Source organism: Astyanax mexicanus, chromosome 10 (assembly GCF_023375975.1).
Source record: "Astyanax mexicanus isolate ESR-SI-001 chromosome 10, AstMex3_surface, whole genome shotgun sequence".
Classification (NCBI taxonomy): domain Eukaryota; kingdom Metazoa; phylum Chordata; class Actinopteri; order Characiformes; family Acestrorhamphidae; genus Astyanax; species Astyanax mexicanus.
Window position 1 is genome coordinate 15,987,390 of NC_064417.1, and position 25,567 is coordinate 16,012,956.

The window sequence follows — 25,567 nt, forward strand, 5'->3', positions numbered from 1 at the left end:
ATTGTAAACGGCGCCTTACTTGTACTGTTTGTTCTAAAAGGCATCCCGACATTCTTCATATTTCAAGTAAATATAAAGATGGAGTCACAAATCACAACGGGACCTCCAGTGGATCTGGTAAGTCAGTAAATAGTGGATTGGTCTCACTGGGAAAGGAAAACATTGGTTCTAGTGACGATTATTGCACATTGGCTATTGTGCCTGTTCAAGTGAAGCTGAGTAAGTCTAATCATGTTGTTCAGACCTATGCATTCCTTGATCCAGGAAGTTCTGCTACATTTTGCACAGAAAGCCTCCGAAGACGACTGAATGCAAAGGGAAGACATCATAGGATTCTATTGCGAACCATGGGTCAGGAGAAACCCACTGACAGCATCGTCATTAGTGGTTTAGAAGTAAGCAGCTTAGAAGGAGGAAACTTCTATGGACTGCCTGACGTTTACACGCAGAAAGAAATACCAGTCAGCAAAAATCACATACCAAGGCAGAAAGATTTGGAGATATGGCCACACTTGAAGGATGTATTTCTGCCCAGCATTGATGCTGACATTGATCTCCTGCTTGGTACAAATGTGCCCAAACTCATGGAGCCATGGAGGGTGATAAATAGCCATGGCAATGGGCCTTTTGCAACTAAAACCCTGCTAGGCTGGGTTGTCAGTGGTCTCCTCCATAACGAGCACACACGTTTCAATAAGCAAGGCAAACCATATGTTTACAGCCACCGGATTTCAGTGGAAACCTTACATGATCTTCTGATTCAGCAATACAACCATGACTTTCCTGAGAGTGCGTATGAGAAGGAGGAAATGTCTCAAGATGAACTGAGATTTCTGGACATAATGAACTCCTCCATTAAAGTAAAAGATGGACATTATCAGTTGCCATTGCCATTTAAAGGAGATCCCAAAATGCCTAACAACCGTTTGATGGCAGAGCAAAGGGCAGAATCTTTGAAGCGGAAGTTTGGGAGGAATACAGTCTTCAAGGAGGAATACACGTTGCTCATGAATGGCATGTTAAAATGTGGACATGCTGAACTTGTGCCCAAAGAGGAAGTGGCATTACAGAGCACAAAACGTTGGTACATACCACATCATGGAGTACGCCACCCCAAAAAGGGAAGCTTACGAGTGGTTTTTGACTGCTCCGCATCTTACCAGGGAACATCTCTCAACAATGAACTTCTGAAGGGCCCAAATCTTACAAACTCCTTGATTGGTGTCCTGCTGCGTTTCTGTCATGGGAACGTGGCCATACTGGCGGATGTGGAGAAGATGTATTATCAGGTGAAGATACCACCAAAGCATGCTGACTTTTTGCGCTTCTTGTGGTGGAAAGATGGCAACACAACTCAGCCTCTCATGGAATATAGGATGACTGTTCACATCTTTGGAGCTACATCATCAGCTAGTTGTGCCAGTTATGCCTTGAGAAGGACTGCTGAGGACCACAAAGACAGCTTCTCAGCTGACACAGTGAACACGGTCCTCAACAACTTTTTCGTTGATGATTTGCTAAAGTCTGTGGATACAGAGGCCAATGCCATACAACTGTACAAGGAATTAAAGGCTCTGTGTGCAGCAGGAGGTTTCAATCTAACAAAGTGGTCCAGTAACAGCCGAGCTGTCCTGGCCCACATTCCAGAATGTGAAATGGCTAAGGAAGTAAAGGACTTGGACCTAGACCTGGAAGACCTGCCAATAGAAAGGGCCCTAGGCGTGCACTGGAGTGCAGAAAATGACGTCTTTAAGTTCCATGTAGCTCCCAAAGAACAACCATGCACCAGGCGAGGCATTCTGTCTACGGTCAGTTCAATGTATGACCCGCTAGGTTTTCTTGCCCCAGTAACCTTTCCAGCAAAACATCTGCTGCAGGAACTTTGCAGGCTGAACCTTAGCTGGGACGAAGACATACCCAACACCCTGATGCAATCCTGGAAACTTTGGCTGCAAAGCCTTGAGACTCTCACAGACTTCAACATCACCCGCAGTTTCAAACCAAAGACGTTTGGAAAGGTTGAACATGCACAGTTGCACCACTTCTGCGATGCAAGTGAAGTCGGATATGGCATGGTGACCTACTTGAGGTTAGTCAACAGTCAGGAGCAGGTGCATGTGAAATTTGTGATGGGGAAATCAAGAGTGGCACCGTTGAAGTTGTTGACAATCCCACGTCTTGAGCTGACTGCTGCAGTACTAGCCGTTCGTATAGACCGGATGCTCATGGATGAGCTGAAACTAGACTTGGAACCATCCGTGTTTTGGACAGACAGTACGACTGTCTTGAAGTACATACGAAGTGACAGCAGACGATTTCACACATTTGTTGCCAATCGTGTAAACGCAATAAGGGGCATGTCACATGTGTCACAGTGGAAACATGTTTCTGGAAAACTGAATCCTGCAGACTATGCATCACGTGGATTGAACGCTGCAGAGTTTCTGAAAGGCAACAACTGGATTAACGGTCCCAAGTTCTTGAAAGACCTGCCCAAACACTGGCCCAACTCACCTGTCGACCTTGGGATTCCACCAGATGATTTAGAGTTGAGAAAAAAGGTATTTGAAGTCCATGCCACTGTTGCCAGTCATCATGATCCGATCAGCATGTTACTGAACAACTTCTCCAATTGGAATAAGCTTAGAAGAGCTGTTGCCTGGTTCTTAAAGCTGAAGCGTATACTTACCCAACGTGTTCTCAAAAGAAAAGGGGCCTTAAAGGGAGTTGAGGCTGGTCCCATGACACATTCTGTTCAAGATCTAGAAGAGGCAGAAGAATCTATTGTGAAGTTCTGCCAAAAGCAAGGATTTCCGCAGGAGATAGAATGCCTGCGCAATGGAAAGAACGTCAGCCGGAAAAGCTCCATCTTCAGACTAGACCCAGTCCTTGACCATGGCATTTTAAGGGTTGGTGGCCGCCTTAGCAGGATGGCTATGCCAGAAGAGCAGAAACATCCAGCTATCTTGCCTAAGAGGCATTACATTTCAGAGCTTCTGCTTCAACATATCCATAAGCAAGTTGGTCATTGTGGCAGAAATCATATTTTGGCAAACTTAAGGAAAAGGTATTGGATTCCTTGTGCAAATTCCTTTGCAAGGGAAATTGTAAACAATTGTGTCCCCTGCAGGCGGAACTATGCACGTGCAGGGGAGCAGAAAATGGCAGATCTGCCAATTGACCGTTTGACTCCTGACCTCCCTCCATTCTCACATGTTGGAGTGGATTACTTTGGACCAATAGAGGTGAGAAGAGGGCGTGGCATGGCGAAACGTTACGGTGTGATATTTACTTGCCTGACTACCAGAGCAGTCCATTTGGAAGTAGCACACTCAATGGATACAGACTCCTGCGTGAATGCGTTCAGACGCTTCATCTCCAGAAGAGGCCAAGTAAAGGAACTAAGGTCAGACAATGGAACTAATTTGATCTCTGCTGAAAAGGAGTTACGGGATGCACTGAAACGTTGGAATATGGATCAAATTGAGCGCAGCCTCATTCAGAAAGGTGTTAAATGGACGTTCAATCCTCCAGCCGGCGCCCACCATGGAGGCATCTGGGAGCGCATAATAAGAATGGTGAAAAGAATATTATCCTCCATCACAAACCAGCAGTCTTTGGATGATGAAGGTCTAGTCACAGTAATGTGCGAAGTTGAATCCATCCTAAACAGCCGGCCTTTGACAACCGTTTCCAATGACCCCAATGACTTGGAACCATTGACTCCTAATCACCTCTTACAGCTTAAAGTTCAGCCTGTTCTCCCACCAGGAACATTCAAACTGGAAGACCTGTATGCCAGAAGACGGTGGCGACAAATACAGTATATCGCAGATCTCTTCTGGACACGGTGGATACAGGAATATGTTCCACTCATGCAGGAACGATCTAAATGGTCCCGCATCAGGCCCAACTTCTGCGTGGGAGACATCGTGGTGATTGCTGATCCTACAGCACCGCGAGGCTCATGGGTGATGGGAAGAGTCATCGAAGCCATAGCTGATTCCAAGGGCCTTGTTCGTTCTGTGAGATTGCAAACTAGAACCAACCAACTCCTAAGGCCCATCAGCAAGATCTACCTGTTGGTCAAGGCCAACAACTGACATTGAACAAGACTCATGACATGCGCACGAGCTTCCATTTGCACTGCATTCATAGACTGATATTTGCACACATTTATAGTATAATTGGATTTAGAACACTTAGAATTAGAATTTAGAAATTGAATTCATTGTTTATTGGTAACTGGCCCCATTGTAAATTTGTTTTGTTATAGCACACCTGGTAGCTATAAGGGGCCGGATATGTTGGAGCCAGTTTTAGTTTCCTTAGATTAAATTCTTATTTTGGTTAACTTACTTTGGTTTGCTGGCCTCAGGCCATGGACTTTTATTTTGACACAGTTTTTGGTCACCTGACCAGGTAAAGATGGCTGCCTCTCACTTAGTAGACAGTCTCAGTTAGACAAAGAAAAGGGTTGTAGTGATATAGTTTTTTACCGCTTTAACCACTTTAAGCTTGAATATTTGGAAGCCTTTGAACTTGGAAAAATAATTACTTAAGTTTATTCTTTAAACTTCTTTATGTTGAGTCTTTATATTTGGTTTACTTTGCATTAGTTGGATAACAAACAATTTAGATTGCTTCACTGTGTAGCACCTGTTTGGCTGCCTATACCCTCTCCCTTCTCCCTGCTGCTGCCTGCCTGCCACTTCCCCTCTCCCTTCTCCCTGCTGCTGCCTGCCTGCCTGCCTGCATGCCATTGCCCTTTCCCTTTGCCTGCCTGCTACTTACCTGCTTGTGGCCTACTTACCTCCATCTTCAACATCTTCATTCATCTGGACCAAGGTATGAACAACAGCTGTACACAGTGTTTAAAGATAAGCGCGTGACAACCACTATACTACATTTACCTTTTTAAAGATTTGATTGACTCGAAACTGGAACTCACATTGGTGATCATATGTTAACAGACACAGTGGTCTTTAGAATCATATAACAAATGTAGTTTAATTAAGTTTGCACAAGACTGTTTCATAACACATGTGTAGCCATCTGTGGTTAGACCTTGAGAGTGAGGAAGGCTGACCCGTCCCCTCAGATCAAGATAATGAGGGAACTTCAACTGAATTTATGTTGCCAGAACCAGGCGGGAGGACAATAGATTTATTATACTGAAGACGCAGGTGCCAGGGAGGCATGGCGTCATGTTAAGATAAGATACAGTTTATGGGAAAAAAGGGGGGGCTGTCCAGCCTTCTTCACTCAAACCATAGTGGGATGATCTATATAATCTTGTGTATGTCTTTTGTTTTTCGAACATTCTCCTTGACTCTCTGAGCAGAGCATTGTTCCCGGAAGATCTTCTGAAATAAACTGTTAAGTTTGCTGAAGACTTTGGTATCCTGACTCTTCTTGACTTCTCTACTCATCTCAACCATTTAAAAGAATTCAGGGGGAACGCACTGGAAACGGCGCTGTAAGGGGTAGTGCGGTTTTTCCTAACACTAGTTATTAAGTTGGCTTGGAAAAGCCAACTTATTGTTCTTCGTAATCTTCTTATTCTTATTAAGTTGGCTTGTAAAAGCCAACTTACTGTTCTTCGTAATCTTATTCTACTTATTATTAAGTTGGCTTGGAAAAGCCAACTTATTGTTATTCGTAATCTTCTTATTAAGTTGGCTTGGAAAAGCCAACTTACTGTTCTTCGTAATCTTATTCTACTTATTATTAAGTTGGCTTGGAAAAGCCAACTTCTTGTTCTTTGTAATCTTCTTATTCTACTTATTATTATTAAGTTGGCTTGGAAAAGCCAACTTATTGTTCTTCGTAATCTTCTTATTCTTATTAAGTTGGCTTGGAAAAGCCAACTTATTGTTCTTCGTAATCTTCTTATTAAGTTGGCTTGAAAAAGCCAACTTATTGTTCTTCGTAATCTTCTTATTAAGTTGGCTTGGAAAAGCCAACTTATTGTTCTTCGTAATCTTCTTCTTATTATTAAGTTGGCTTGGAAAAGCCAACTTATTGTTCTTCGTAATCTTCTTCTTATTATTAAGTTGGCTTGGAAAAGCCAACTTATTGTTCTTCGTAATCTTCTTATTATTAAGTTGGCTTGGAAAACCCAACTTATTGTTCTTCGTAATCTTCTTCTTATTATTATTAAGTTGGCATGGAAAAGCAACTTATTGTTCTTCGTAATCTTATTATTATTAAGTTGGCTTGGAAAAGCCAACTTATTGTTCTTCGTAATCTTCTTATTATATAGTTGGCTTGGAAAAGCCAACTTATTGTTCTTCGTAATCTTCTTCTTATTATTATTATTATTAAGTTGGCTTGGAAAAGCCAATTTAATGTTCTTTGTAATCTTATTATTAAGTTGGCTTGGAAAAGCCAACTTATTGTTCTTCGTAATCTTCTTCTTCTTATTATTAAGTTGGCTTGGAAAAGCCAACTTATTGTTATTCATAATCTTATTAAGTTGGCTTGGAAAAGCCAACTTATTGTTCTTCGTAATCTTCTTATTAAGTTGGCTTGGAAAAGCCAACGTATTGTTCTTCGTAATCTTCTTATTCTACTTATTAAGTTGGCTTGGAAAAGCCAATTTACTGTTCTTCGTAATCTTATTATTATTATTCCGCGCTCAAAATGTAATCGACTACTCCTCCTAGGGCTTTTGATGTAGAACCACAAAATTTTGCAGTATCGTAGGACCTATACCCGAATAGGTTGCTTGTGCTTTTTGAAGCAATACATCGTACGGTTTTCGTAAAAACTTCGTAAACGTACGCTTTTTTTCTCATAGGAAATGAATAGGGGACAATTTTGAACGTCTGTGTAGGTAACAATTTTTGACATACAAAGACAAAAATCGAACTAGATCGAACTAAATAGAACTTACCGCGTTCTTTCCGAATTTTTTTACGTTTCGTCGATATGTCGTACGGTTTTCGTACAAATGTCGTACGAAGTTTTCCCATAGAAATGAATGGGGGGCCCAGAGTTCCATCTCGCACACGAGCAGCTTTGCGCACGGAACCCCTTCTCTCCCCTGCTCCTCCAGTACTGTGTGTGTATGTAGGAGCTGCTGTATGGAGCAGCTAACAGTCAAAAGTTTGGACAACCCGGCACCCCAGCCAGGGTTTAGCAACCACCTATTAACTGCTTAGCAACCACCTTAGCAACCACCTGGAAAACGTTAGCAACTGCCTAGCAACCACTTAGCAACACCTTAGCAACCACCTGGAAAACGTTAGCAACTGCCTAGCAACCACTTAGTAACCACCTGGAATACATAAGCAACTTCCTAGCAACCACTTAGCAACCACTTTAGAAATTATAGCAACTGCCTAGCAACCAGTTAGCAACACCTTAGCAACCACCAGGAAAACGTTAGAAACTGCCTAGCAACAGCTTAGCAACCACTTCAGAAATGAAAGCAACTGCCTAGCAACCACTTAGCAACCACTTAGCAACCACCTGGAAAACGTTAGCAACTGCCTAGCAACCACTTAGCAACCACTTTAGAAACGATAGCAACTGCCTAGCAACCACTTAGCAACACCTTAACAACCATTAGGAAAACGTTAGCAACTGCCTAGCAACCACTTAGCAACCACTTTAGAAATGATAGCAACTGCCTAGCAGCCAGTTAGGAACCACTTAGCAACCACTTTAGAAATGAAAGCAACTGCCTAGCAACCACTTAGCAACACCTTAACAACCACCTGGAAAACGTTTGAAACTGCCTAGCAACCACTTAGCAACCACTTTACAAACGATAGCAACTGCCTAGCAACCACTTAACAACACCTTAACAACCACTAGGAAAACGTTAGCAACTGCCTAGCAACCACTAAGCAACCACTTTAGAAACGATAGCAACTGCCTAGCAACCACTTAGCAACACCTTAGCAACCACTAGGAAAACGTTAGCAACCACTTTAGAAACGATAGCAACGGCCTAGCAACCACTTAGCATCCACTTTAGAAACGATAGCAACTGCCTAGCAACCACTTAGCAACACCTTAGCAACCACTAGGAAAACGTTAGCAACTGCCTAGCAACCACTTAGCAACCACTTTAGTAATGATAGCAACTGCCTAGCAACCACTTAGCAACACCTTAGCAACCACTAGGAAAACGTTAGCAACTGCCTAGCAACCACTTTAGAAATTACAGCAACTGCCTAGCAACCACTTAACAACATCTTAGCAACCACCAGGAAAATGTTAGCAACTGCCTAGCCACTTAGCAACCATGTGGAATATGTTAGCAACTGCCTAGCAACTGCTTAGCAACCACTTTAGAAATGACAGCAACTGCCTAGCAACCACTTTAGCCACCACTTGGAAAACGTTAGCAACTGCTTAGAAACCACCTAGCAACCACTTAGCAACCATGTGGAATACGTTAGCAACTGCCTAGCAACTGCTTAGCAACACCTAAGCAACCACCTGGAAAACGTTAGCAACCACTTTAGAAATGATCACAACTACCTAGCAACCACTTAGCAACCATTTTAACTTTTCAACGTTATTAGCGTACTTTTCCAAGCCAACTTAAAATTCGTTCACGAACTTTGCCTTTTTTGCGATACATCGTACGGTTTTCGTAAAAACTTCGTAAATGCGCGCTTTTTTTCCCATAGGAATGAATGGGGGAGAATTTTGAACGTCAGTGACCGTCACAATTTTTGACATACAAAGACGAAAATCGGACGGTCTATAGAACTTACCGCGTTCTTTCCAAAAAATTAAACGTTTCGGCAATACGTCATACGGTTTTCATACAATTGTTGTACGAAGTTTCCCCATAGAAATGAATGGGGGGCCCAAAGTTCCATCTCACACACGAGCAGCTCTGCGCACGGAACCCCTTCTCTCCCCTGCTCCTCCAGTACTGTGAGTGTATCGAGGAGCTGCTGAGCAGCTATCAGTCAAAAGTTTGGACACCCCAGCACCCCAGCCAGGGTTTAGCAACCACCTATTAACTGTTTAGCAACCACCTGGAAAACGTTAGCAACTGCCTAGCAACCACTTAGCAACACCTTAGCAACCACCTGGAAAACGTTAGCAACTGCCTAGCAACCACTTAGTAACCACCTGGAATACGTTAGCAACTTCCTAGCAACAGCTTAGCAACCACTTTAGAAATGAAAGCAACTGCCTAGCAACCACTTAGCAACCACTTTAGAAACGATAGCAACTGCCGAGCAACACCTTAGCAACCACTAGGAAAACGTTAGCAACTGCCTAGCAACCACTTAGCAACCACTTTAGAAATTATAGCAACTGCCTAGCAACCAGTTAGCAACACCTTAGCAACCACCTGGAAAACGTTAGCACCTGCCTAGCAACCACTTAGCAACCACTTTAGAAATGACAGCAACTGCCTAGCAACCACTTAGCAACACCTTAGCAACCACCTGGAAAACGTTAGCAACTGCCTAGCAGCAGCTTAGCAACTGCCTAGCAACCACTAAGTAACCACGTGGAATATATTAGCAACTGCCTAGCAACCACTTTATAAATTATAGAAACTGCCTAGCAACCACTTAGCAACCACATGGAAAACGTTAGCAACTGCCTAGCATCCACTTAGCAACCACTTTAGAAACACCTTAGCAACCGCCTAGTAGCACCTTAGCAACCACCTAGCAACCACCTAGCAACACCTTAGCAACCACCCCGGATACCATAGCAACACCTTAGCAACCGCCCCGGATACCATAGCAACACCTTAGCAACCACATAGCAACACCTTAGCAACCACCCCGGATACCATAGCAACACCCTGGCAACCACCTAGCAACCACCTAGCAACACCTTAGCAACCACCCCAGATACCATAGCAACACCTTAGCAACCGCATAGCAACATCTTAGCAAACACCTAGCAACACCTTAGCAACCACCCCGCATACCATAGCAACACCTTAGCAACCACATAGCAACACCTTAGCAACCAGCCCGGATACCATAGCAACACCTTAGCAACCACCTAGCAACACCCTAGCAACCACCTAGCAACACCTTAGCAACCACCCCAGATACCATAGCAACACCTAGCAACCACCTAGCAACATCTTAGCAACCACTTCGGATATCATAGCAACACCTTAGCAACAACCTAGCAACACCCTAGCAACCACCTAGCAACACCTTAGCAACCACCTGGTATATGTTAGCAACTGCCTAGCAACCAGTTAGCAGCAGCTTAGCAACCACCTGGAAAACATTAGCAACTGCCTAGCAACAGCTTAGCAACCACTTCAGAAATGATAGCAACCGCCTAGCAACAAATTGACAATCAAAAGTTTAACCAAAAGTTTTACGATTTCAGCATTTAAACAAACGTTTTTAGATTTCAGTGTTTAACCAAACGTTTTTAGATTTCATCGTTTAACCAAACGTTTTTAGATTTCAGCGTTTAAGCAAACGTTTTTAGATTTCAGCGTTTTTGGCATTTAGCGTTTAGCCAAAAGTTAACAGCATATCAACGACTCTTCACACTCTTCAGACAAAAACAGCTTAGCAACCACCAGGAAAACGTTGGAAACTGCCTAGCAACAGCTCAGCAAATCAAAATCAAATCAAATTTATTTGTATAGCGCTTTTTACAACAGGTGTTGGCACAAAGCAGCTTTACAGAAACATGATTACAGGACAAAGAATCAGGCAAAACATTAAACATAGAAAATACAGAATACAGAACCCCCAGTGAGCGCGGAGGCAAGGAAAAACTCCCTCAGAGCTGCAGGAGGAGGAAGAAACCTTGGGAGGACCAAGACTCACATTTGAAGGGGGACCATCCAACCACTGGTCAAACGGCATTTTAAATTTAAATTTAAAAAGTCTTTTATACATCCATATAGGTTTTATGTATTCAGGAGTGTAATAGCGCCACTAATGGCTTGGATGTAATCAGTAGTGGAGAATAAGATGGACGATGAGCAACCTAGCAACCACTTTAGAAATGAAAGCAACTGCCTAACAACCACTTAGCAACACCTTAGCAACCACCTGGAAAACGTTAGCAACTGCCTAACAACCACTTAGCAACCACTTTAGAAACGATAGCAACTGCCTAACAACCACTTAGCAACACCTTAGCAACCACCTGGAAAACATTAGCAACTGCCTAGCAACCACTTAACAACACCTTAGCAACCACCTGGAAAACGTTAGCAACTGCCTAGCAACCACTTAGTAAGCACCTGGAATACGTTAGCAACTTCCTAGCAACCACTTAGCAACCACTTTAGAAATTATAGCAACTGCCTAGCAACCAGTTAGCAACACCTTAGCAACCACCAGGAAAACGTTGGAAACTGCCTAGCAACAGCTTAGCAACCACTTTAGAAATGAAAGCAACTGCCTAGCAACCACTTAGCAACCACCTGGAAAACGTTAGCAACTGCCTAGCAACCACTTAGCAACCAATTAAGAAACAATAGCAATTGCCTAGCAACCACTTAGCAACACCTTAGCAACCACCTGGAAAATGTTAGCAACTGCCTAGCAACCACTTAACAACACCTTAGCAACCACCTGGAAAACGTTAGCAACTGCCTAGCAACCACTTAGTAACCACCTGGAATAAATTAGCAACTTCCTAGCAACCACTTAGCAACCACTTTAGAAATTATAGCAACCAGTTTGCAACAACTTAGCAACCACCAGGGAAACGTTGGAAACTACCTAGCAACAGCTTAGCAACTACTTTAGAAATAAAAGCAACTGCCTAGCAACCACTTAGCAACCACTTAGCAACCACCTCGAAAACGTTAGCAACTGCCTAGCAACCACTTAGCAACACCTTAGCAACCACTAGGAAAACATTAGCAACTGCCTAGCAACCACTTAGCAACCACTTTAGAAATGATAGCAACTGCCTAGCAACCACTTTAGAAATGATAGCAACTGCCTAGCAGCCACCTGGAAAATGTTAGCAACTGCCTAGCAACCAGTTAGCTACACTTTAGCAACCACCTGGAAAACGTTAGCAACTGCCTAGCAACCACTTAGTAACCACCTGGAATACGTTAGCAACTTCCTAGCAACCACTTAGCAACACCTTAGCAACCACATGGAAAACGTTAGCAAGTGCCTAGCAACCACTTAGTACATCACACCACACATACCCAACACTCTCCATACCACACACACACTCCACAGCTCACATACCCCACACCATACGCACTCCACCCCACACACTTCACACCCCACACCACACATACCCCACTCTCCATACCACGCACACACTCCATAGCTTACATACCCCACAGCATACACACTCCACCCCACACATACCACACACAGTTCACACCAAACATACCCCACACCACACACACTCCACACCTGACACACCACACACCATACATACTCCACCCCACACATACCATACACAGTTCACACCAAACATACCCCACACCACACACACTCCACACCTGACACACCATACATACTCCACCCCACACATACCATACACAGTTCACACCACACCTACCCCACACCACACACACTCCACACCTGACACACCCCACACTCCACACACTCCATACCACACACACACTCCACAGCACATCCCACATACACCCCACACCACACCACGCACTCTACACACCCCACAAACTCCACACCCAACACACTCCACACCACACACACTCTACAGCCCACACCACAACCAGTTAGCAACACCTTAGCCACACCACACCACGCACTCCACACACCACACACGCCCCACACCACACACGCTCAACACCACACACACCCAACACCACACACACTCTACAACCCACACCACAACCAGTTAGCAACACCTTAGCAACCAGCTGGAAAACGTTGGCAACTGCCTAGCAATCACTTAGCAACCACTTTAGAAATTATAGCAACTGCCTAGCAACCAGTTAGCAACACCTTAGCATCCACCTGGAAAACGTTAGCAACTGCCTAGCAACAGCTTAGCAACGACTTTAGAAATGACAGCAACTGCCTAGCAACCACTTAGTAACCACATGGAATACGTTAGCAACTGCCTAACAACCACTTAGCAACCACTTTAGAAATGATAGCAACGGCCTAGCAACCACGTGGAAAACGTTAGCAACTGCCTAGCAACCACTTTAGGAATGATAGCAACTGCCTAGCAACCACTTAGCAACACCTTAGCAACCACCCCGGATATCATAGCAACACCTTAGCAACCGCCTAGCAACACCTTAGCAACCACCTAGCAACACCTTAGCAACCACCCTGGATACCATAGCAACACCTTAGCAACCACCTAGCAACACCTTAGCAACCACCCCAGAAACCATAGCAACACCTTAGCAACCACCTAGCAACACCTTTTCAACCACCCTGGATACCATAGCAACACCTTAGCAACCACCTAGCAACACCTTAGCAACCACCCTGGATACCATAGCAACATCTTAGCAACCACCTAGCAACACCTCAGCAACCACCCCAGATACTATAGCAACACCTTAGCAACCACCTAGAAAGTTTTTAGATTTCAGCATGTAACCAAAAGTTTTAGATTTCAGCACTTAACCAAAAGTTTTTCAACATTTAACCAAAAGTTTTTAGATTTCAGCATTTAACCAAAAGTTTCTAGATTTCAACATAAAAACAAACGTTTTAAGATTTCAGCGTTTAACCAAAAGTTTTTAGATTTCAGCTGTTAAACAAACGTTTTAAGATTTCAGTGTTTAACCAAAAGTTTTTAGATTTCAGCATTTTACCAAACATTTCTAGATGTAAGCAATTAACCAAAGGTTTTTAGATTTCAGCGTTTAACCAAATGTTTTTAGTTTTAAGCGTTTAACCAAACGTTTTTAGATTACAGCGTTTTTGGTATTTAGCTTTTAGCCAAAAGTTAACAGCATAGCAACGACTCTTCACACTCTTCAGACAGAAACAGCTTAACAACCATTTTAACTTTTCAACGTTATTAGCGCTCTTTTCCAAGCCAACTTAAAGTTTGTTCACGAACTTTGCCTTTTCTAGTTATTAAGTTGGCTTGGAAAAGCCAACTTACTGTTCTTCGTAATCTTATTATTAAGTTGGCTTGGAAAAGCCAACTTATTGTTCTTCGTAATCTTATTAAGTTGGCTTGGAAAAGCCAACTTATTGTTCTTCGTAATCTTCTTATTAAGTTGGCTTGGAAAAGCCAACTTACTGTTCTTTGTAATCTTATTATTAAGTTGTCTTGGAAAAGCCAACTTATTGTTCTTCGAAATCTTATTAAGTTGGCTTGGAAAAGCCAACTTCTTGTTCTTCGTAATCTTCTTATTAAGTTGGCTTGGAAAAGCCAACTTCTTGTTCTTCGTAATCTTCTTCTTATTATTAAGTTGGCTTGGAAAAGCCAACTTATTGTTCTTCGTAATCTTCTTCTTCTTCTTCTTCTTCTTATTATTATTATTATTATGCGCTTTTTTTGTTGTACGCTACTCCTCCTAGAGCTTTTGACGTAGAACCACGAAATTTTACAGTATCGTAGGACCTATAGCGGTTCAGGTTGCTTGTGCTTTTTTTGTGCTTGTGCGGTTTTCGTAAAAACTTCGTAAACGTACGCATTTTTTTCCCATAGGAATGAATGGGGCGAAATTTTAAACGTCCGTAACCGCCACAATTTTTGAGATACGAACACCAAATTCGGTGAGCTTATAGATCTTATCGAGATCTTTAAATTAATAGCAGGTTGCAAAGTGATACGACGTACGGTTTTCGTACAATTGTCGTACGAAGTTTTCCCATAGAAATGAATGGGGGGCCCAGAAATCCATCTCGCACACGAGCAGCTCTGCGCACGGAACCCCTTCTCTCCCCTGCTCCTCCAGTACAGTGTGTGTATGGAGGAGCTGCTGTATGGAGCAGCTATCAGTCAAAAGTTTGGACACCCCGGCACCCCAGCCAGGGCTTTGCAACCACCTATTAACTGCTTAGCAACCACCTGGAAAACGTTAGCAACTGCCTAGCAACCACTTAGCAACAGCTTAGCAACCACCTGGAAAACGTTAGCAACTGCCTAGCAACCAGTTAGCAACACCTTAGCAACCACTAGGAAAACGTTAGAAACTGCCTAGCAACAGCTTAGCAACCACTTTAGAAATGAAAGCAACTGCCTAGCAACCACTTAGCAACACCTTAACAACCACTAGGAAAACATTAGCAACTGCTTAGCAACAACTTTAGAAATTATAGCAACTGCCTAGCGACCACTTAGCAACCACCTGGAATACGTTAGCAACTGCCTAGCAATCAGTTTGCTAAACCTTAGCAACCACCTGGAAAACGTTATCAACTGCATAGCAACCACTTAGCAACCACTCTAGAAATGATAGCAACTGCCTAGCAACCAAATAGCAACAGCTTAGCAACCACCTGAAAAACGTTATCAACTGCCTAGCAACCACTTAGCAATCATGTGGAATATGTTAGCAACTGCCTACCAACCACTTAGCAACCAATTTAGAAATGATAGTAAGTGCGTAGCAACCACTTAGCAACACCTTAGCAACCAACTGGAAAACGTTAGCAACTGCCTAGCAACAACTTAGCAACCACTTTAGAAATGACAGCAACTGCCTAGCAACCACTTAGTAACCACGTGGAATATGTTAGCAACTGCCTAGCAACCACTTTAGAAATTATAGAAACTGCCTAGCAACCACTAAGCAACCACTTAGCAACCACATGGAAAACGTTAGCAACTGCCTAGCAACCACTTTAGAAATTATAGAAACTGCCTAGCAACCACTAAGCAACCACTTAGCAACAACTTTAGAAACACCTTAGCAACCGCATAGCAACACCTTAGCAACCACATAGCAACCACCTAGCAACACCTTAGCAACCACCCCAGATACCATAGCAACACCTTAGCAACCACCTAGCAACCACCTAGCAACACCTTAGCAACCACCCTGGATACCATAGCAACACCCTAGCAACCACCTAGCAACACCTTAGCAACCACCCTGGATACCATTGCAACACCTTAGCAACCGCATAGCAACACCTTAGCAACCACCTAGCAACCACCTAGCAACACCTTAGCAACCACCCCGGATACCATAGCAACACCTTAGCAACCGCATAGCAACACCTTAGCAACCACCTAGTAACCAACTAGCAACACCCTAGCAACCACCTAGCAACACCTTAGCAACCACCCCAGATACCATAGCAACACCTTAGCAACCACCTAGCAAGACCCTAGCAACCACTTAGCAACACATTAGCAACCACCCTGGATACCATAGCAACACCTTAGCAACCACCTAGCAACACGTTAGCAACCACCTAGCAACATCTTAGCAACCACCCCGAATACCATAGCAACACCTTAGCAACAACCTAGCAACACCCTAGCAACCACCTAGCAACCACCTGGTATATGTTAGCAATTGCCTAGCAACCAGTTAGCAACAGCTTAGCAACCACCTGGAAAACATTAGCAACTGCCTAGCAACAGCTTAGCAAACACTTCAGAAATGATAGCAACCACCTAGCAACACATTAGCAATCAAAAGTTTAACCAAAAGTTTTACGATTTCAGCATTTAAACAAGCGTTTTTAGATTTCAGCGTTTAACCAAACATTTTTAGAAAAACGTTAGCAACTGCCTAGCAACCACTTAGCAATCATGTGGAGTATGTTAGCAACTGCCTAGCAACCACTTAGCAACCAATTTAGAAATGATAGTAAGTGCGTAGCAACCACTTAGCAACACCTTAGCAACCAACTGGAAAACGTTAGCAACTGCCTTTGCAACAGCTTAGCAACCACTTTAGAAATGACAGCAACTGCCTAGCAACCACTTAGTAACCACGTGGAATATGTTACATTTTTAGATTTCAGCGTTTAATCAAACGTTTATAGATTTCAGCATTTAACCAAATGTTTTTAGATTTCAGCGTTTAACCAAATGTTTTTAGATTTCAGCGTTTAATCAAACGTTTTTAGATTTCAGCGTTTAATCAAACGTTTTTAGATTTCAGTGTTTAACCAAATGTTTTTAGATTTCAGCGTTTAACCAAACGTTTTTAGATTTCAGCGTTTTTGGCATTTAGCGTTTAGCCAAAAGTTAACAGCATATCAATGACTCTTCACACTCTTCAGACGGAAAAAGCTTAGCAACCATTTTAACTATTTAACGTTATTAGTGTTCTTTTCCAAGCCAACTTAAAGTTCGTTCACGAACTTTACCTTTTCTAGTTATTATTATTAAGTTGGCTTGGAAAAGCCAACTTACTGTTCTTCGTAATCTTCTACTTCTTATTAAGTTGGCTTCTTATTAGGTAACAATTTTTGACATACAAAGACAAAAATCGGACGGTCTATAGAACTTACCGCGTTCTTTCCGAAATTTTTAACGTTTTGACGATACGTCGTACGGTTTTCGTACAAATGTCGTACGAAGTTTTCCCATTGAAATGAATGGGGGGCCCAGAGTTCCATCTCACACACGAGCATCTCTGCGCACGGAACCCCTTCTCTCCCCTGCTCCTCCAGTACTGTGAGTGTATGGAGGAGCTGCTTTATGGAGCAGCTATCAGTCAAAAGTTTGGACACCCCGGCACCCCAGCCAGGGCTTAGCAACCACCTAATAACTGCTTAGCAACCACCTTAGCAACCACCTGGAAAACGTTAGCAACTGCCTAGCAACCACTTAGCAACACCTTAGCAACCACCTGGAAAACGTTAGCAACTGCCTAGCAACCACTGAGCAACCACCTGGAAAACGTTAGCAACTGCCTAGCAACCACTTAGCAACTGCCTAGCAACCACCTGGAATACGTTAGCAACTGCCTAGCAACCACTTAGCAACCACCTGGAAAACGTTAGCAACTGCCTAGCAACAACTTAGCAACTGCCTAGCAACCACCTGGAAAATGTTAGCAACTGCCTAGCAACCACTTAGCAACCACCTGGAAAACGTTAGCAACTGCCTAGCAACCACTTAGCAACTGCCTAGCAACCACTTGGAAAACGTTAGCAACTGCCTAGCAACCACTTAGCAACTGCCTAGCAACCACCTGGAAAACGTTAGCAACTGCCTAGCAACCACTTAGCAACCACCTGGAAAACGTTAGCAACTGCCTAGCAACCACTTAGCAACTGCCTAGCAACCACTTGGAAAACGTTAGCAACTGCCTAGCAACCACTTAGCAACTGCCTAGCAACCACCTGGAATACGTTAGCAACTGCCTAGCAACCACTTAGCAACCACCTGGAAAACGTTAGCAACTGCCTAGCAACCACTGAGCAACCACCTGGAAAACGTTAGCAACTGCCTAGCAACCACTTAGCAACTGCCTAGCAACCACCTGGAAAACGTTAGCAACTGCCTAGCAACCACTTAGCAACCACCTGGAAAACGTTAGCAACTGCCTAGCAACAACTTAGCAACTGCCTAGCAACCACCTGGAAAACGTTAGCAACTGCCTAGCAACCACTTAGCAACCACCTGGAAAACGTTAGCAACTGCCTAGCAACCACTTAGCAACTGCCTAGCAACCACCTGGAAAACGTTAGCAACTGCCTAGCAACCACTTAGCAACCACCTGGAAAACGTTAGCAACTGCCTAGCAACCACTTAGCAGCTGCCTAGCAACCACCTGGAATATGTTAGCAACTACCTAGCAACCACTTAGCAACCACCTGGAAAATGTTAGCAACTGCCTAGCAACCACTTAGCAACTGCCTAGCAACCACTTGGAAAACGTTAGCAACTGCCTAGCAACCACTTAGCAACTGCCTAGCAACCACCTGGAAAACGTTAGCAACTGCCTAGCAACCACTTAGCAACCACCTGGAAAACGAAAGCAACTGCCTAGCAACCACTTAGCAACACCTTAACAACCATTGGGAAAACGTTAGCAACTGCCTAGCAACCACTTTAGAAATGATAGCAACTGCCTAGCAACCACTTAGCACCACCTTAACAACCACTAGGAAAACGATAGCAACTGCCTAGCAACCACTTAGCAACCACTTTAGAAATGATAGCAACTGCCTAGCAACCACTTAGCAACACCTTAACAACCACTAGGAAAACGATAGCAACTGTCTAGCAACCACTTAGCAACCACTTTAGAAATGATAGCAACAACCTAGCATCACCCTAGCAACCACCTAGCAACACCTTAGCAACCACCTGTTATATGTTAGCAATTGCCTAGCAACCAGTTAGTAACAGCTTAGCAACCACCTGGAAAACATTAGCAATTGCCTAGCAACAGCTTAGCAACCTTTTCAGAAATGATAGCAACCGCCTAGCAACACATTAGCAATCAAAAGTTTAACCAAAAGTTTTACGATTTCAGCATTTAAACAAGCGTTTTTAGATTTCAGCGTTTAACGAAATGTTTTTAGATGTCAGCGTTTAATCAAAGGTTTTTAGATTTCAGCGTTTAACCAAATGTATTTAGATTTCATCGTTTAACCAAACGTTTTTAGATTTCAGCGTTTAATCAAACATTTTTAGATTTCAGCGTTTAACCAAACGTTTTTAGATTTCAGCGTTTAACCAAATGTTTTTAGATGTCAGCGTTTTTAGCATTTAGCGTTAACAGCATATCAATGACTCTTCACACTCTTCAGACGGAAAAAGCTTAGCAACCATTTTAACTTTTTAACGTTATTAGCGTTCTTTTCCAAGCCAACTTAAAGTTCGTTCACGAACTTTACCTTTTCTAGTTCTTATTATTATTATTCTATTCGCAAAATTTAATCACTATCTCCTCCTAGGGCTTTTGACGTAGAACCACGAAATTTTGCAGTATCGTAGGACCTATACCCGAATAGGTTGCTTGTGCTTTTTTAAGCGATACATCGTACGGTTTTCGTAAAAACTTCGTAAACGTACGCTTTTTTTTCCCATAGGAAATGAATGGGGGACAACTTTGAACGACTGTGTAGGTAACAATTTTTGACATACAAAGACAAAAATCGGACGGTCTATAGAACTTACCGTGTTCTTTCCGAAAATTTTAACGTTTTGACGATATGTCGTACGGTTTTCGTACAAATGTCGTACGAAGTTTTCCCATATAAATGAATGGGGGGCCCAGAGTTCTAACTCACACACGAGCAGCTCTGCGCACGGAACCCCTTCTCTCCCCTGCTCCTCCAGTACTGTGAGTGTATGGAGGAGCTGCTGTATGGAGCAGCTATCAGTCAAAAGTTTGGACACCCCGGCACCCCAGCCAGGGCTTAGCAACCACCTAATAACTGCTTAGCAACCACCTTAGCAACCACCTGGAAAACGTTAGCAACTGCCTAGCAACCACTTAGCAACACCTTAGCAACCACCTGGAAAACGTTAGCAACTGCCTAGCAACCAGTTAGCAACCACTTAGCAACCACTAGGAAAACGTTAGCAACTGCCTAGCAACCACTTAGCAACCACTTTAGAAATGATAGCAACTGCCTAGCAACCAGTTAGCAACCACTTAGCAACCACCTGGAAAACGTTAGCAAATGCCTAGCAACCACTTAGCAACCACTTTAGAAATGATAGCAACTGCCTAGCAACCACTCAGCAACACCTTAACAACCACTAGGAAAACGTTAGCAACTGCCTAGCAACCACTTAGCAACCACCTTAGAATCGATAGCAACTGCCTAGCAAGCACTTAGCAACACCTTAACAACCACTAGGAAAATGTTAGCAACTGCCTAGCAACCACTTTAGAAATGATAGCAACAGCCTAGCAACCACTTAGCAACACCTTAGCAACCACTAGGAAAACGTTAGCAACTGCCTAGCAACCACTTAGCAACCACTTTAGAAATTAAAGCAACTGCCTAGCAACCAGTTAGCAACCACTTAGCAACCACTAGGAAAACGTTAGCAACTGCCTAGCAACCACTTAGCAACCACCTTCGAAACGATAGCAACTGCCTAGCAACCATTTAGCAACACCTTAACAACCACTAGGAAAATGTTAGCAACTGCCTAGCAACCACTTAGCAACCACTTTAGAAATGATAGCAACAGCCTAGCAACCACTTAGCAACACCTTAGCAACCACTAGGAAAACGTTAGCAACTGCCTAGCAACCACTTAGCAACCAATTTAGAAATGATAGCAACTGCCTAGCAACCACTAAGCAACACCTTAGCAACCACTAGGAAAACGTTAGCAACTGCCTAGCAACCACTTAGCAACCACTTTAGAAACACTTTAGCAACCGCATAGCAACACCTAAGCAACCACATAGCAACCACCTAGCAACACCTTAGCAACCACCCCAGATACCATAGCAACACCTTAGCAACCACATAGCAACACCTTAGCAACCACCTAGCAACACCTTAGCAACCACCCTGTATATCATAGCAACACCCTAGCAACCACCTAGCAACACCTTAGCAACCACCCCAGGTACCATAGCAACACCTTAGCAACCGCATAGCAACACCTTAGCAACCACCTAGCAACCACCTAGCAACACCTTAGCAACCACACCGGATACCATAGCAACACCTTAGCAACCGCATAGCAACACCTTAGCAACCACCTGGCAACACCCTAGCAACACCTTAGCAACCACCCCAGATACCATAGCAACACCTTAGCAACCACCTAGCAACACCCTAGCAACCACCTAGCAACCACCTAGCAACACCTTAGCAACCACCCCGGATACCATAGCAACACCTTAGCAACCACCTCGCAACACGTTAGCAACCACCTAGCAACATCTTAGCAACCACCCCGGATACCATAGCAACACCTTAGCAACAACCTAGCAACACCCTAGCAACCACCTAGCAACCACCTGGTATATGTTAGCAATTGCCTAGCAACAGCTTACCAACCACTACAGAAATGATAGCAACCGCCTAGCAACACATTAGCAATCAAAAGTACAACCAAAAGTTTTTCGATTTCAGCATTTAAACAAGCGTTTTTAGATTTCAGCGTTTAACCAAACACCTAGCAACACCTTAGCAACAACCCCAGATACCATAGCAACACCTTAGCAACCACCTAGCAACACCTTAGCAACCACCCCGGATACCATAGCAACACCTTAGCAACCACCTAGCAACACCTTAGCAACCACCCCAGATACCATAGCAACACCTTAGCAACCGCATAGCAACACCTTAGCAACCACCTAGCAACATCTTAGCAACCACCCCTGACACAATAGAAACACCTTAGCAACCACCTAGCAACCACCTAGAAACACCTTAGCAACCACCCCAGATACCATAGCAACACCCTAGCAACCACCTAGCAACCACCTAGCAACACCTTAGCAACCACCCGGATACCATAGCAACACCTTATCAACCACCTAGCAACACGTTAGCAACCACCTAGCAACATCTTAGCAACCACCCCGGATACCATAGCAACAGCTTAGCAACAACCTAGCAACACCCTAGCAACCACCTAGCAACCACCTGGTATATGTTAGCAATTGCCTAGCAACAGCTTAGCAACCATTTCAGAAATGATAGCAACCGCCTAGCAACACATTAGCAATCAAAAGTACAACCAAAAGTTTTTCGATTTCAGCATTTAAACAAGCGTTTTTAGATTTCAGCGTTTAACCAAACGTTTTCAGATTTCAGCGTTTAATCAAACGTTTTTAGATTTCAGCGTTTAACCAAATGTTTTTTGATTTCAGCGTTTAACCAAACGTTTTTAGATTTCAGCGTTTAATCAAACGTTTTTAGATTTCAGCGTTTAATCAAACGTTTTTAGATTTCAGCGTTTAATCAAATGTTTTTAGATTTCAGCGTTTAACCAAATGTTTTTAGATTTCAGCGTTTAACCAAATGTTTTTAGATTTCAGTGTTTTTGGCATTTAGCGTTTAGCCAAAAGTTAACAGCATATCAACGACTCTTCACACTCTTCAGACAGAAACAGCTTAGCAACCATTTTAACTTTTTAACGTTATTAGCGTTCTTTTCCAAGCCAACTTAAAGTTCGTTCACGAACTTTACCTTTTCTAGTTAAGTTGGCTTGGAAAAGCCAACTTCTTGTTCTTCGTAATCTTCTTCTTATTAAGTTGGCTTGGAAAAGCCAACTTATTGTTCTTCGTAATCTTCTTATTAAGTTGGCTTGGAAAAGCCAACTTATTGTTCTTCGTAATCTTCTTATTTTTATTATTATTAAGTTGGCTTGGAAAAGCCAACTTATTGTTCTTCGAGATCTTATTATTATTATTATTATTATTATTCTCGGTAAATTTTATAAACAGTTTCTCCTCCTACAGTTTTCAAGCCAGAACCACGAAACTTCACAAGATGATAGAACCTATTGCCGCGGGGTGTGCTTGTGCTTTTCTAAGTGATCGGACCACCAGGGTCCGATTGGTGGTCCGCCAAAGTCAGATTTTTTCCCATAGACTTCCATTCACACTTTTTTCAAACTGCTCTAAAAGTCACAATTTTTGAGCTAGAATCATGAAATGATTCTCACAAGACATACAGAACTTGCAGAGATGTTTCAGACGATATGCTGATCTCACCGATACGATTTACGGTTTTCGTAAAATTATCGTACGAACTTTCCCCATAGGAATGAATGGGCGGAATGTTGGCCATCTCACACACACCAGCCGATCCTGCGCACGGCCCCCCTCTCTGCCCTGCTCCTCAGTACTGTATCTGTATGGAGAAGAGACTGCTGAACACAACCCACACCACAACCAATACCACACTACACACACCCCACACCACACACAGTCCACACCACACCTTACACACATTCCACACCAAACACACTCCACCCCACACACTCCACACCACACATACCCCACACCACACACATTCCACCCCACACACACTTTAAACCACACTTCAAACCACACATACCCCACACCACACACACTCCACACCACACAAACCCCACACCACACACACTTCAAACCCCACACCACACACACTTCAAACCACACATACCCCACACCACACTTCAATCCACACATACCCCACACCACACACACTCCACACCACACAAACCCCACACCACACACACACTTTAAACCACACACACTCCACAGCTCACATACCCCACACCACACACTCCACCCCACACATACCACACACTTCACACCCCACACCACACACTCCACACCACACATACCCCACACCACATACACTTTAAACCACACACAAACTCCACAGCTCATATACCCCACACCACACACACTCCACACCACACATACCCCACACCCCACACACTCCATACCACACACACACTCCACAGCACACATACCCCACACCCCACACACTCCATACCACACACACACTCCACAGCTCACATACCCCACACCACACACACTTCAAACCACACATACCCCACACCACACACACTCCACACCACACAAACCCCACACCACACACACTTCAAACCCCACACCACATACACTTCAAACCACACATACCCCACACACTTCAAACCACACATACCCCACACCACACACACTTCAATCCACACATACCCCACACCACACACACTCCACACCACACAAACCCCACACCACACACACTTTAAACCACACACATTCCACAGCTCACATACCCCACACCACACACTCCACCCCACACATACCACACACTTCACACCCCACACCACACACTCCACACCACACATACCCCACACCACATACACTTTAAACCACACACAAACTCCACAGCTCATATACCCTACACCACACACACTCCACACCACACATACCCCACACCCCACACACTCCATACCACACACACACTCCACAGCACACACACCCCACACACTCCATACCACACACACACTCCACAGCTCACATACCCCACACCACACACACTTCAAACCACACATACCCCACACCACACACACTCCACACCACACAAACCCCACACCACACACACTTCAAACCACACAAACCCCACACCACACACACTTCAAACCACACAAACCCCACACCACACACACTTCAAACCACACATACCCCACACCACACTCATTTCAAACCACACATACCCCACACCACACTCACTTCAAACCACACATACCCCACACCACACACACTTCAAACCACACAAACCCCACACCACACACACTTCAAAACCACACATACCCCACACCACACACACTTCAAACCACACATACCCCACACCACACACACTCCACAGCTCACATAGCCCACACCACACACACACACCACCCCACACATACCACACACAATTCACACCACACATACCACACACAGTTCACACCACACATACCCCACACCACACACACTCCACACCTGACACACACCCCACACTCCACCACACATACACCACACCACACACTCCACACCACATACACACCACCCCATACATACTCCACCCCACACATACCACACACAGTTCACACCACACCTACCCCACACCACACACACTCCACACCTGACACACCCCACACCACACACACTCCATACCACACACACACACTCCACCGCACACCCCACACCACACCACACACTCTACACACCCCACAAACTCCACACCCAACACACTCCACACCACACACACTCTACAGTCCACACCACAACCAGTTAGCAAC

At 43.9% G+C, this 25,567-nt stretch overlaps 1 protein-coding gene across 1 annotated transcript; it reads left to right on the plus strand.

Annotated features, from left to right (window-relative positions):
* The first annotated feature begins 356 nt into the window (after positions 1-356).
* On the plus strand, positions 357-4,957 carry LOC125804844 (uncharacterized). Its single transcript, XM_049484510.1, has one exon. The coding sequence runs from the start codon at positions 585-587 to the stop codon at positions 4,101-4,103; it is 3,519 nt and encodes a 1,172-aa protein (XP_049340467.1). The 5' UTR covers positions 357-584; the 3' UTR covers positions 4,104-4,957.
* The last annotated feature ends 20,610 nt before the right edge of the window (positions 4,958-25,567 follow it).